This window comes from Apteryx rowi, unplaced genomic scaffold, assembly GCF_003343035.1.
Source record: "Apteryx rowi isolate R43461 unplaced genomic scaffold, aptRow1 scaffold_587, whole genome shotgun sequence".
NCBI lineage: Eukaryota > Metazoa > Chordata > Aves > Apterygiformes > Apterygidae > Apteryx > Apteryx rowi.
Genome location: NW_020450857.1, coordinates 398,123 through 412,951, shown reverse-complemented (window position 1 = coordinate 412,951; position 14,829 = coordinate 398,123). Strand labels below are relative to the sequence as shown.

Below are 14,829 nucleotides of genomic sequence, written 5' to 3'. Positions count from 1 at the left end.
CCGGATTTGTGGCACTAGAAGCGTCAGGTCTGTTGCTCTGTGGTCTGCTGGTCTGGGGAAGTCTGGTCTGAGCCTGAGGCTTTGGCATTTGATGCTATTTGCTTACATTAGTGTAGCAGTTTTGGGCTCTCTTAGGTCCAGGTCAGTAAAAACAGGTGCATTTTTTGAGCAGTCCAGTATTTTTGGATGTTTCAGGCACTAGTTTGCACGTTTTCTGGTGCTCTGCATAGTTGTATAAACTGCAAGGATTTATATTTTTTCCATTAAAATTCCCAAAAAAAAAAAAAAAAAAAAAAACAAACAAAACCTGAATGTTCATAGCCAAAAAAAATAGCGCTAACACAAATGCTGAGCAAGTTATACCCCTTTGTCGGTTAATACATCTGTTTTTTGACCATGAGGTACCATGGTCTTGCATAGAAACGCGCTCCAAATGTGGTTCGCATCAGGGCTTGGCTCACTGTTGAATTTCTCCGCCGCTAACTGCAAATGTATTCGCTGTGTGCAAATGCAGCCCCTCATTTTATTTAAGAGAGTTGTACATGAAGTGTCTGTTTACATTCAGTTTATCTGTATAGCTTTCCAGATGTAGCTAAACTTAACTTTTTAATATATAGTGTAACTGGCTTTAAAAATTTTTATTATGTCACTGTATTTAGCTGCTTTTAGTGTGCAATGCGTGTTCTTCAGCCTTTGCATAATCTGGTAGTCTTGGCACGGATAGCGTTGTCTTGTATTAATGTATACGTTTTTAAGTTTTCCATAAAAGCGAGAGCTTTCGGCATGTCCTCCCCGAGTGGATGCACACGTCGCAAGCTGAGCCCGCCCGCTTCTCGTGTTTGCCGACAGCCCCGTCGGAAGGCTTCTTGAAGCATCGTTCTCCACTTCACAACAAAAAATTTAAAAGATACTTGAATGCTTCATAGCATCTGTTATTTTAAATGAATGACTGATACGAGTAATTTAAATACTCAGCGGTGGCTGGAGTTCTTTTTTGGGAATGCAAGGTGRCAGGTATGATCCAGCACGGGTAAAGGTAGTGTTAGCAAAGCTAGGATGAAAGTAAGTGTAGTTTTTCTTTCCTTGCCCCCTTTACTGTTCCACTGTTTCACAGAGCCTGAGGCGAAGTTAGATCATCCAGCCTCGTTTCTTTAATACCACAGATCGTGAAGTCTCATCCAGATCTTTTTCATCACGTAAAGCCTTCTGAATTAAGGTAGACTGAAGAACTGCAGTCCTCGGGAAGCAAAGCGACTTGCTCGGCCTGGCTACGCGTCTTGGAGTGTGTTGTCCTAGCTCAGGAGCCCAGTAAGGAAGGGAAGTGAGAGAGGGCGGTGGGCTGTGTCCCAACACACAGCAGAATCATCTCCACCTCTCCCCTCCGCAGATACTCTTGTTAGTCTTTAATCTGAAAGAGAAGTCCTTTCTCGCCCCGCGCGTGGTCCTTACTGTCCGTCTTAGCTGAACACGGCAGCTGAGCGTGTAGGACGGACTGTTTTCTCGCTCACGTCTCTGTTTTCCTGACCAGTCGCTGACGTTTCGAAGGAGGACAACCCTTCTCCTCAGCAGGTTTCCTCTAGCTGCCCACGCTTTGGAAAGAACATTCCATTATAATCCCTTCAGGATTATGTTTATTCTAGTACTGCAGAACAGTAAACCGCACGAGTTTGGGTAGGCGGCAGCGCGAGGTGGGGGGGGAATGATGTGGGTGGCTAGCGTTGCCTCGCAATTTTAAATCGTATTTCTTGAAACCACTGAAATAACTTGCTGGGGTGTGACTTTACCTTCAGGCTTGCAGCAGTCTCCCGAACGGCAGGGCCTTTTAAAGACAGACACGTGGTCACGCTATGCGTGTGTAATGGAATAGCATTTCTTTTAAATGGCAGCTTCTTGTCCGGATGGTGAGCATGATAATTTAAAAAAAAAAAAAAACCCTAAATCAGGACTTCCCACAATATGAGAGTAGTGGCAAATGCTATTCTTAAAGTGGGAAATGCTCCTACCTTGATTATATACACAAATATTGTTGAACGTGGTTACATTTGTTCCTTCTCCCTCTCTTTCGAAGACTTTAACTGCTTTTGAAATATTTCTGATGGGACAGAGGACCTAAAGCGTACTGCATGGGTTAATGTTTGCAGAAATAAGTGTAATTGGTGAGTTAATGTTTGTTTTTAGGTTAAGAATAAAATCCCATCTTTGCACGTAAAATCTAGACATACACATGAAAACGTTCAGGTTTCCCAAGATAAGAAAATAAGATGGATTTTTTTCAGTCTGTTTTTTCTGCTTGAAATTATTTTCTCCTGGGAAATTTGCCTGCGTAAGTCTCGTATTTCTTCATGTTTTGTAATACATTTATGGTTGTCATAAAAGGATTCCTGTATAAACTGTCCCGAGGTTAAAAACAGCTTTGTGTTTGCCTAATCAAGGGAAATGCAGTCACAAAGCAACGGAGAGCACCAGCTTCAAGGAATGCGAATGGCCGATCCCGTCAGTCTTGCAGAACTTACTCTTTTCTTGATTCACCAAAACATAGATCAAACACCAATTTAAGTATTGCATAAATTGAATTATGTACTGCCTTGCACTCTTGTTTTTGTAATACTCCGTTTAAAATACGGAATAAAACCTAAAATTACTCAGAAATGCTTCTGATTTATGGAGCTGCTACTGTACAGTACTGCTTCTTCATGCTGGAGCTTGCAGTCATGCCAAATCTGAGTCCAAGATTTCTGCCGTTTTTTCCGGGTAAATTTGATTTGCATGGTGTTTTGTAATTCGGCACCAGGGCCAGTTGAACGCTTTTGTTTTTCTTCTCTAGTGTAAACCTTTTTAATACGGGAGGTTTTTAGAGGGATATCTKAAGCTTGCAGCTTGTCACAATTATTGTTATGCCATTAGCTGAAGCGGAATTTGGTTTGAATGGAGAAAACCTCATGGTGAAATATAGTGCTCCGTCTCCAGTTTTTGTGTATACGTTAACTAGGGTATTTCTGACATTTAGCTGTGACCATACATTTTCAGATAAGATTTGCCGAGAATGAGAAAATAACTGCCTTTGGTAGTAAGTCTTCCCAGAATTACGTGTCAAAGACAGCTGCTTGCTTTCTTTTATCTTTTCAATATCGACAGCACATTTCAGGTATTGCTAATTATTTCTGAAGTCATCTGTACTTCCAGAAGAAAAGTCAGGTTTTTTTGGGGGGGGACATTATTGTGCCTTTAGATATGCTCCCTAAACTGATTGGGATATTGGACTTTGGAATAGGAGAACCTCAACTAAGCGGCTCGGTAATATTTGATTAAATATCTCGACTGCTTTACAAGCAGGCTCATTCATAAGTGTCTTGGACAACTTAAGCTGTTCACGTGGGGGTGTTTCACAGTGCACGGTAGCGCGGCCTTCCCTACCCGCCTGGGCTACAAGGGAGAGTTGGGAAGACGGGACATAAATGCTGAAGCTGGGATATGGCCGGTTGTGCAGGGCTGTCGGTAATCTCGGAGGCGATTCCAGCGAATCTTAAACGGTTGCAATTCGTTTGGRCTTTTGCTTTATATCCCGTTAGGAAGACAGTGTCTGTAATGCTCTATCCATGTGTGGACAGGCGAACTGGAATAAACGGGAATAGAAGGAGCCTGTTCAGGACCCCTTTTGTTTGTATTTCTTGGTGTTAACCCTATTATAGGAAGATCCTGAGGATTTTTTTTTTATTRGCAGCATGTCGCCATAGTTATTGTGTAACTAATTTAAATAGAATTAGATTTTCCTTTGCCAATGGCGTGTGCTTAAGCTTAGTCCAAGCAGTTTATAGGAYAGCTTGAAGAAAATGATTGTGCTTTGGATATTCAGTGGATAGAGAGGGAATGGCTTAAGCTAGMAGAGCCCTTGGAGGAAGAGCCTTGACGGGTCTAAATAGTTGAGCCTTCTCCATGCTGCRACTGTGACAGTGGTTTGAAACCTCCGTTTAAAATACATCGAGGTGGTCCGTCTCGAATGCTTCTATATAGGAGTGCAGCAGCGATGTTAACGTAAAATGACGCGCTATGATTGGCACCGTTTGAGTTAATTTAGATGCGTACGAGTAAATTTAGATGTATAAAAGCCAAATTCTTTTCTACGCTACCAACTGCTTTTCTAGGCCATACCAGTGGAAAGCCRATGAGCCTTTAATGAAGTAAACAGTATTTACACCGGTAGTCCTGGGAACTGAATTTGTCCCATAAAACTTGGAAGTCGGAGCAGCGCATATGTGAAGTCCCCGTGYGCGAGTCGCTAGGCAACTAATATACAGTCGTCAAACAATTCTGCTTGCTTTTTTGTCCTCGGTTTAACTATGAAGACCRTCCAGCAGAAGAGTTGAGCTGAAATGATAGAAAACCCTTTTAAGTAAATTACTGAATTTATAGTGTATTGCTGTATGCATTAATGGGTCTTTTCTTTTTTTCTCTCTCCCTTTTTCAGAGCATTCAGTCAGAAAAGAGCTGCGATTGAGAAGGAATATGCGCAGGTAGGTTCTGGAATAACTTCGCTGTCCGTGCCGTTATTCCTTGAGGAAGTTTACTCATTAGCCCTTTTTCCACGGTGTATGTTTTTTCATGTGCCCTTTTCATAAGTTGGTTAGTATGAAAGTATYTGCTGGAATCCTGAATCAGCAGGCTGGCGTTTTTTAGGACCGGGCCCATTCTGTGTTTTCTTGGACRTTTGACTTGACGAAGCTCTTAGGAAGAGATCTTTAATGGTGGTTTTCAAATTTCYAAAAAGTCAATCAAGTCTTTCAGGTTCCTTCAGAAGTTAGTGTGAAAACTGTGTAAAAAGCGAAACCCGGTCAATTATTGGAGAGATGTGTTTTATCGTCCGTATCCCAAAATAAACTTATATTCACATTCCTCGGTAAGCCCAGCTTCCCATCGATTTAAAGTAAAATCGACCAGATTTGGCCTAATGCTTGTGATGGGGAGCAGAATGAATTTTGATGCCTTTGTGGGAAAGGAAGGAGGATTGATTTTTTTTTCTTCTCCCTTGTCGCAAAATTAGARAGCCTCTAATAAGGAGCAGCTGTCTGCTTAATTTACAGTAAGGGTTCTTAGAGCTTTGGTCTAAGTACCACAAATTAAAAATAAATTAATGTACTTTTAAATAGATTAAAGGTAGAATAAAATGTAAGCGAGGGAACTTGTGGAGCTCAATATACAATAAATACAACAGGAGATGTACCCACCTTTACAATTGTCGATGGTGGGGCGGTGGTAGAAGTGAAACCCGAAAATRAAAGCTGTTACTAGCATGTTTCCAAACCTAGTTTGTTGGCTGAAGCATCTTTTTAGTCGTTAGTGCTGTATCATCCACAAGGACATGCAAAATGACTGTTTTCTGTGGGCTGGACTTTACTGTGATTTTTTTATGAAGGAGAATTTCTGTATACTTTAAAACTATGCTACACACATTTTACCACTCCTAGATTTTCTGCATGTGGTCTCAGCTTAAAACACAACTGCAAATACTTAGCAAGTCAAATGAAATTTTTACTGAATTTAATCCAAAACTCACAGTTGTTTTAAAGGTCTGTAGTTATTGGTGCTCCCACGCTTTCATTGCACTTGAATTTACATGAGCATACATTGATCACGTCAGCAGTTGCACTCAATTTGATTAAATACAGCAATTTTTCAATTACAGAATCAATATGTGCTTAATGAAACTTTGATTAAAGCTCTATATTCTTTGGTGATTGTGTAATGACGTTGTAGAGAATTTAAGATCAATTCTTAATACATTTTTCTTGCCACAGCAGTGCACGTTTTTATATGCAGAGACATTTTTAGCATTCGCTGCATTTAGGGCAAGGTCTCGGTAAGTTAGAAAAATAATTAGGTTCTCAGATTTGGACGGCTCGGTGTTAACAACAGAGGCTTTCAGATATTTGCATTTAGGAGGAAAAAAAAAAAATCCAGCAATACAGCTGCATCGTTTGAGATTCACTGAACGACTGCTTAAATGAATGCAGTTCTGTGGGGTCGCTTCCTTGGTTCGGTGGTACGGGGGCAGTTCAAGAAGAACGCTGGGCGTTTCTTCTGGGGTCTCTACAAGGATTTCTGGTTTTGAGATGGTAGCAAAATTCCCCGTAAAGCGTTTCGGTGCGAGAAACTGTAATCCAAAGAAATGCGAAGCCTCGTCCGCTGACAGCGGGAGCTTCCGTTTAAAGCAGTTATAGGAGGAACTGGAAATTCTCACTAGCTGGTTTTTGAAGCCAGTGTTCCAAACCTTTTCAACGATTCTCTTGCCGAATGTCCAAATGTCCTTTGTTGCCTTAGGAAACTCATATTTAATCCATGACTTTTTTTGGCAAGCTAAAAAAAAATAAGTGGAAGGGTGAACAGTAAAAATAAGGTTTCCCCTGGCTTTTCAAAACCGAACGCTTTAGTGGTTTAAAAAAATGGTCTGCCGATTCATGGCTCTTAGGTGCCAAGTTTCTACGCAGCGTGCCCTCGCTTCGAGAGGGAACCTGTACAAATGCTGGCGAAACACCACGCTTTAACATTTTTAATGTATCCCCGATTACACGGTAAGTGGCTTTGGATGTCCGTGATGAATTACGGGATCCGTGTGTGAATTAGCCTAAGTGTTACTGTATCGAGGGCTTTCCGCTGCGGCTGCTTACCTGCTGCACGTATCGCCACCYAAGCTTTGCGGAGCAGGAGCGGTTTTTCTGCTTCCTTGGCTTTTTTTAGGTTGTGCTGTGGTTTAAGTGGGAGAAATATCTGACATTGGTCCTGTTCCCGTGATCTCCCTGTCCTTTCTAGATCCRTTGTGAACATACGCTAAGCTATTTTATCCGTATTTTCAGCATGACATTATTTAATGGATGCTTAGAGGCTTATCTTAATATTTGGGGTTGAGAGTATTTAAAGGCTCTCATTTCTCATTAATAATATTCCTAATAGTAGTGCTTAAATTGCAGCGTGGTATTATTATTAGCTATTCTCTATGATTAATGAGTTAGCTGAAATTAAAGGCTACGTGTATTTGTTAGATGGAAGTAGAACTTGCTGAACGTGTGCTTTCGCTGCTACCTAGTAAAAAACTGTTTTTACCCGACATGTTAAATATGTAAAATAGCAATGTTTATTTTTAATGTGTTTGGAGATGATAGTTACGTCTCCGTTAGACTCTTCATTATTTTGTAACGTTTTTAACTCGATGACGAAGCCTCTCCCGGTCCCTGTGTCGTGTTCCTGAGGACGCACAAGTTGCTTCCCGTTGTGTTTTATCATGTTTTGTTTTTCGCTCAACATTTAGCTCTGTTTGTTTCCGAGGAAGATGCGACTGTAGGTGATTGGTGTGATATATCTCTTGGAGTTTGCAAATACCCCCAAAGAGTTTGAGCTGTGAAATAGCCTACTCGTTTCAGCGCATGCTAGTTTAGCTGCTGGCTGTAGTGCCGTAACTGTAAGACCCTGGCAACTGTTCACTGATGGTCAAATCACAGAAGAAAGATAGAAAAGACTCTTGGGAGTCTTGGCTCTGGGAGCTACCTGAGAGCTTTAAAATTTGAACTGCAGGTGCAAATAGAAGCTTAAAGTAAGATGAAAATAAAAATCGTCAGTTATTTTTATGATTTTTTTTTCCATCTGTTTTTCTGGATATCAAATTAACGTTGAAGAGATGCGTGCGCTCAGTAAAAATAGTTACCTGATCGGTGAGCTGGAGAGAGTGGACAGGCCACTTGGTGTTGATTGCTGCTTCTTGTTGCTTGGGTAGTGTGTTGCGATGAGAAACTTAATACATTGAAAACCTTTTTAGATACGGAAAAAAGTGCTATAGTTTATATCCACTCATTCCTATTGGCACCGGTGAGGGAAAAATGTAAAAGCATCCTTTGGTGCTGTGTATGTCAATGAGAACCATCAGGAGAGGAGCCTTCAACTAACAGGAGCATCTTTTCTGGCAAAGATGCTTGAATTAAGATGCAGTGGCCTTTTTAACACTGTTGGCAGTGGATTAAAATTCCAAGCGTTAAAATCGGAGATGGATTCCCCACCCCRTCTTACTAACTTGTGGGGTGACTAATTTTTTCTTTGCTGTTCTTTACCACGTAGCCCAAAGCTTTGCGAACGTTCATTGGTTTACCCTTGTATTGTGTAAGCCTGAAAAAGTCTTTTGTATTTTTTTATTATTATTTTCAACTATATTTTTCTAGCAGAAGCCTTTGGCAAATAATGCAACTCTTGATTCAACTACAGAATTCCAGTCATTATTCCTCCCTTTATAAAATGCTTCGAGTTTTACAGAAGAGGATTTCTGCAGGTGTATTCATTAGTCAAGTGCCTATGCTGGTGTATTAGAAAGAGGTAAGGTTTGCTTTAGCAGATTGCAGATAACTTCCGTGAAAAATCAGTTTCTTTCATTTGCAGTAGTAGTAGCAGAAATGGGATGACGTCCCTTCCAGGAGAGAGAAGTAAGGTGCTGTATAAACCGCTACTTCTCTTTGCAAAACACACCGCTTCATTGCAATACGAACTGCAAGAACTGCTGGACAGCGGACGCTACGCAGGAGCAGAAGAACAGCGCCTGGATTTTAAAGTGGTGTTTGGGGAAGATGTTCTAGCTCACGCCTTTGAAAGGGACCTTTCTAAGCGCAACCATTTCGGCTGACCGCAAGTTACCTGGATTGATGCAGAAATTCCACATGGCAAAACCACCGCGGCTTTGAGAGGTCTCAAATAGAAGGAATTCCAGGATGAAATCCCGTCCTCGCTCTGACTCAGCTTTCAGCTAACCGCTGGGGCGTCAGTAAAATAAACTCGAGCCGCTTGCCTTGAATACGCTACAAGCAGCTTTCTATTAGTTCACTCCCTGCAGTCTCGAGAGAATGTGGTTTTTTTTCCTGCCTGAAGGATACAGAAGGTTACTGTGGCTGTCGGGAGAGCAGGGAGAGCCTGTAGGCTTCAGGGGTGGGTCCCTCACTTGGGGACAAACGAGGAGCAGCCGTAGATTCACCCGTCAGTAGCCTATTTTGTTATCTGCCGAATTTAAGTCGTTTCTTCCTTTACGGATGGTGTTATATCTCTCTCTAGACCGTTTCCGTAATAATCAAGACATCTGTCGTTTTCCTCGAATGATCGCGTTGCCTGTCTGCCAGCACTTTAGCACTGATGTCTGTTTTAAGAGACATAAAAATTTCTGGAAAACTATTGCTGAATTTTCTCTGTATGATCCTGAGATCTCTGTATGGTACTTTTAGCGATTTCTGAAAAGTCGCACCCAGCAAGGCTCACCTTGGCCATGCGAAATGATCCCATGGCTTGAGCTAGTCCTTGTATGTACGTTTGAAGCCTAAAAGTGTGTCTTAATGTTTTAGGTGGTTGGTTTCTGTTTTAGGAGTATTGCAGAGGGTTTCAACACTTTTTCGCTGGTTCTGTTACCAAGTGCAGAATGCAYGTTTTTGTCCTCCCCGTGCTAGTGAATGTTTTTTCCCAAGCCAGAGCTACAGCCACAACTTTGGAGCCTAGAGAGAGATTTTCTGCATGGTCTTTTTTCCACCTTCAGTTATTTCCCGTGTTGGCCGTGTGCGCGTGGTACCTCTTTGACTTTGGAGAGCTCATTTCTTACCCGTTCRGAGGTAACATCTGCTAGAACCTGATGATCCAAGGTCTGAAGTGAATTTCCTGCCTTTGCTGCTGTAGGAACTTTTATAGGAAAAGTCAGCAGACTCGCAGAAAATTTGTACGTGGCTTTATTTTGGATGCAAAACGGATCACCCCCTTAAGCATGGTTGGCAAAGCTAGTTGAGGGAGGGGGAAAGAGCTGTGTCCAAGAAACCTCCTGATCCAAATGCAAAAATGAAAGAGCCATTCAGGCCTATTCCTGCATTGAGTGATAGTCCCTTATTTATACTTAAGAGTTGTTAGACTCCTCTGTTTTTCCCAGTTTGGAGTCTGGTTGATCCCATCTGTCATAGAAAACCATGTTGGACAGTCTTGCTTATACTGTGGTTCTTTCTGAAGACTTTTTCCTGCTCCATGAATTAAAAATATAAGATACTCACCAGCTTCCTGAAAAAAAATTTGAAAACATGGTAGGTTCTTTATTAACCCTAGAAACTGGGGAGGACGTGGAGCCTTCACAAGTGTCCGATACTTTCTAGGAGATAACGTCTTTGGTTGATATCCATGTCACCACTGGTATCTGAAGCATGGGATAGTTGGATTTTATCTGACTGTTAGTCATTGCCTTGATGATTTTTGTTCTCTTTAGCTGATGAAAACACTGAATAATATGCGGCCTGTGTACAGATGCCTGGAAAACCCAACTGAAAATGGCCTAAATCAATGATTCTTTTGACAACGCTTCTTTGAAGTCTTAGTTATTGGTTTATAGCGTTGTGTTTTTTAAATTAAAATTTCATTGGATACTAAGACAAATGCTTCAAGCAAATATATTACCTTTATCTCCTTATTGCATAATATATTGGCAGCTTTACCGTATTGACTTACGGCGTGACTCGGGCAGCCCTTTAGTACATGCTGACCTATGAATCAAGTGGAAAAAACAGTGTGAAGTTTCAAGAGTGTTTTTTGTGAAAATATTTGCAGGTTTATTTTGGACCAACTGGATTCTGCTTTTTTTTTTTTCCCCTAAAATATTTTAAAATAGATTTTTATTATACTAGGAGGAGCATCTGTGTGTCTATCTGTCTTGTCTTCTGGTTAATCCTTGGCGCTGCAGGTTGCGTAGGAATGAACTCCATTGAGTCCAAAGGTGGTGTGTTTTAAGATGTGGGTTTTATGGGTCTGTTAATGAAAAAGTTTTGTGGTTTTTTTATTTTTCTCCATGATAATGTCATGCATTCTCCATTGTACTGACGGATTGTTTTGTGTTTGAAACCAGCAAACTGCCGTTTTCCAAATACAGAGTAAAGGCAACGAACGTGTTTGCTTTCTCTAGGTCCATTAATAAACTTAATTTCTGCATGTGATAGTGGACCTGCATTAGGACCAGTTGCTGTGCGTTGTCTCTTTTTGCAAGATTCAACAGAATACCCCTTTCCCCGTTCTTAATTTCTCATTAGCCTCTAATTCCTTCTTTACAATTTAGTGTATATTATTTTCCGAAAGCCTACTCTATGAATTGTGACTTTTTCTTTGGTTCTCTGACCAGCTTATTTGCCCCAATCTTTGTCTTTCTGAATTCTTCGTCGTAGTCAGTTTTGCTCATCTTCCTTGTTGTTTTGGGGTAATTCTTTTAAAGAGTTTGAGAGGATCGTTGCGTGTATTTTGTATGAGGCTTTCCTCTGCTCACACAGTTTAATCGGGTCAAAATCAGTGGTCTGTAAGGAATCCCCAGCTTGTTGTCCAAGAATTTAATAATTTTCATTTGTCTGAGTGAAATTCTAAGTGGTTGTCATACAGTGTGCTTTCATGTTCTCACGCGTATAATTTTTAGGAGCTTTTCTTCAGGACAGAATAAATAGCGCTTCCTGATCACTGCCTCATGGGGCTAGATGCACACTGATAAATTGATCTGGTCCGTGAAGCTACCGTGTCGCATAATACATCGACCCAACTTTGCCGGCTCCCGAAAGAAAACACCTGCTTGATCCTACCTTTGTATTATGTTCTCCTACGGTCAAGCCCCATTCAGAACAACGGGATAGCAATAAGACGTTCGAGGAAAATGAAGCGCGAGCCTGGGTAGCCATTCACGCTATTCTTCCCGACAAAGCATGGAGAATCGGCGTCYGTGAATGCTACAAAGCGGTGATCTGCCCCGTTTCATAAATGGTTAAGGGCACTATTGTGAATTTTAGAATAACTTGTAGAGACAAGTTTGACAAATCAGGTGTTATAATGGGATTATTGATACTATTCTGCACTTGTCACAGTTCAGCCTCTTAGCGCACGTTTCCCTTTTCACTGCAAAACAAGAAGCTCTTTAGAATTTCTCTATATTAAATGTCCGTTTARCATTTAATATAATATACTTTGCATGTAACAAAGACTATGATTCCATGTGTGACGTTCCAAACAATATTATATCAGTGACCTTCTCTTTTTATGCAGATTTCTAGCTCGGTCATTCTTGTACTTGGTGAATAGGGTCACTGTACCTTATGCCCACGCTAAAACACTGCTCTTTGAGCACTGCAGCTTGAGGTCTTAGTATGTGCAGAAGAACAGACTCTGATTTGACGCTTTATATTGACCATTCAAGAATCGCTTGCTGATTTAATGTGTAGTAGATATTTTTTTTTCTTTTTTTTCCCCCTTTAGGTGTTGATGTGTTTCTTGGGAGAGGAAAAAAAGTCAGGTATCCGACTGAGATTTAGCCTCTGACCGTTTTGTTCTGTTAGGTGACAATTTAAATACTGAAATATTTGTCCGCTTAAAAATAATTTTAAAAAGGCAGCCTGTTTAAAAAATGTCAGGCTATCTTCTACGGTTTTTGTGGAATTCTTTAACTTAAACTAATATTTCTCTAAGAACAGAGGCGGACTGTCAGCTTCTATTTTCAGTGAAAACATCTAGTTCCTTATAAAGAGATTGCTAAGCTTAGAATTATGCGATTTCTACAAAGAAAGCCCTTCATAAAGAAACTGCGTTTCTTGCTGGACTGAGGCAAGCAAAATTCTCTTAGCCTGCTTTAGCAGTTATTTTTCTTTCCAATTATTGCACTCGTAAGCTTCCACTGCCTGGAATTTTGTTACGTGTAAGCGCTATGCTCTCAGATGAAATACTTTTAATCCTAAAAGCTGCTCATTTTTACTTAGTTTTTAAGCTTTAGTGAGCCAAGCAGTGTGTTTTTTAGTTTGTGGTGTTATCTATGGCTTCCCTGGGCGTCACTGTTTTCTGTACTGTGTTGTCTGTGTGTGTTTGTTCTTTTCCTAACCGCGTTAGCAGCTCAGCTCTTTTCAGGTGCCACAAAAAAGTGCAGGTTTTAACACATTCAGCCCAAATAATCGTCCTTCTCAATACCTGCTTTTCTCTTTCCTGCGATTTTAGAGGGCAGGCTAGCTTAAAGCTCTAAAAATAAATGAAGTGGAAACTTTGGGCCTCCGAAGTGGTGCAAATACCAGCACTGAGTCATGAGTCCGTACTAGCAACGTGCTACCCTGTCTTTTCCGTCTCTGTTTGGATGCCTTTTTCATTCACGTCTTTCACAGCCCTTCCCGTAACGTGTCCTGTGCGGTTCCGTTAGCTGGGTTTGTTGAGGATCCCTTCCATGTCTTGTCCTGTCGGGATGAGAGGAAGGCTCTTCTCTTCTTCCTAGCTTTCCTTACCAGCGTGTCTCCTAGGTTCCTACAGTCAGCCCACCAGTCATCTCAAAATTATTTAAGTTTGGCTTTGTGTCTGGCCCCTAATACAAATACTTGGTGCATATTTCATTTTAAACCCTAAGAGCGCTTGGCAGAAGGGAGTGATGCGTTTCGGCAGTATTTCTGCTCTGTTTATAGGCCAGAACCCTTTGAAACGTGGAAAATTATCATGAAGGSAAGACATACAGTTTGCAGTAGAAGAGCCCCCGTCCTATTCACTTCGTGGGGTTTTGTTTTTGTTCGTAGAACATGTGACTTAGAAAAACAAATTAAAAACAGGTCCCAGGCTTATTTCGATGCCCACTGCTGTCTTCGTTATCTTCAGGATTCATCCACAAAAGACACTCGCACACGCTGCGAGCGAAGTAGCACCTTTGTGCTCCCTCGGTGGCCGCTCTGAATGAAGAACATTGGTCGGCGTGGTCAGCAGAAAGACTGGATGGTGGAAGAAGGTCTGATGCAGGGCAGAAACCCGCACTGCCCCCTCACATGCACAAAAACGTGTTCCCCTCTCTTAGGGAAACTAGGATTCATGGTGATGGCCCGTTTTCCCCTATTGCGTAGCCGTAAGGTTCCTCCAGAGGAACCAGTTGGTGATTTCAGCGAGTGCGAGTATTGGCAGAAGTAACCAAGGGGGCACTTCTGGTGGAAAACTGTCAATGTTTCTTCTGGGCTTTCTCTTAAACCTTCCTCCCCTTTACCCATTCCTTTCTTTCCTGGTTGTTTCACCATCATTCTTACGCCCTTCTCTTCTCTTAGCCAAAAATCAGTTCTCATATTTATGGGGATGGGTGACGGGATTAACTCTGTGGCATTTCTGGAGCGGAAGAAGACACGAGATAGCTGGAGGGGGGGATTGCCAAAGGAGGGTGAACCGGAGAAAGGATTTGGAAGAAGGCATCTAGGTAGAGCACGTAGCAGGACGGTCTTGGGAAAACCTGGGATGGAGAGCGGGCAGTGCTGGTGGGTTGGGCAATTCGTGGGGTTTAGCAACCCGCACTGTGAAAAATGGGTTGCTCGATAGCCCAGGCCCTACCTAACCCCCTCTTTCTGCCTTTTATCCCTCTCCATCGGTGTTCCCTGGGCATGGCTGTTCCTTCTTTTCTGTGCTTTGTGCTTTTCCTGCCCTTGTTCCCTGCTTTTGGTAGGGTATTGCTTCCCGAGCGTGGGAAACGCATCCTCGTTTGAAAATCGCTGCTGGAGATTCCTGTGCAAACATCTGCAAGCTGTCAATACGCCTGCGAACGCTCCGGATTTTTTTTTTTTAATCCCCAAAGCGTCTAGCTGCGAAGGCAAATATYTGGTGATGAGCAGCACCTATCATCCCTCCCTCCTTATTTCTAGCATGCCGTAAACAAGCCCAAAGCCATTTCCCTCTACCTTTCTTTTGTCTGGGGTTTGCATTTATACGCTTTCTCAGTTGGCCCCGAATTTCTTCTGAAACTGTCAGTTTGAAAAATCTTTTGCGTTCCGCCATAACCATATTTCTTTACCTAACRAGCACGTTCTCTAT

At 41.8% G+C, this 14,829-nt stretch overlaps 1 protein-coding gene across 2 annotated transcripts in view; it reads left to right on the top strand.

Moving 5' to 3' along the window:
• Positions 1 to 14,829, top strand: part of FCHSD2 (FCH and double SH3 domains 2) — a 156,629-nt gene that overhangs the window by 28,195 nt on the left and 113,605 nt on the right. For both annotated transcript variants that reach the window (XM_026082655.1, XM_026082654.1), the window contains exon 2: positions 4,466 to 4,511. In XM_026082655.1, coding sequence (XP_025938440.1) covers positions 4,466 to 4,511 — 46 coding nt within the window. The remainder of the gene's footprint in view (positions 1 to 4,465; positions 4,512 to 14,829) is intronic.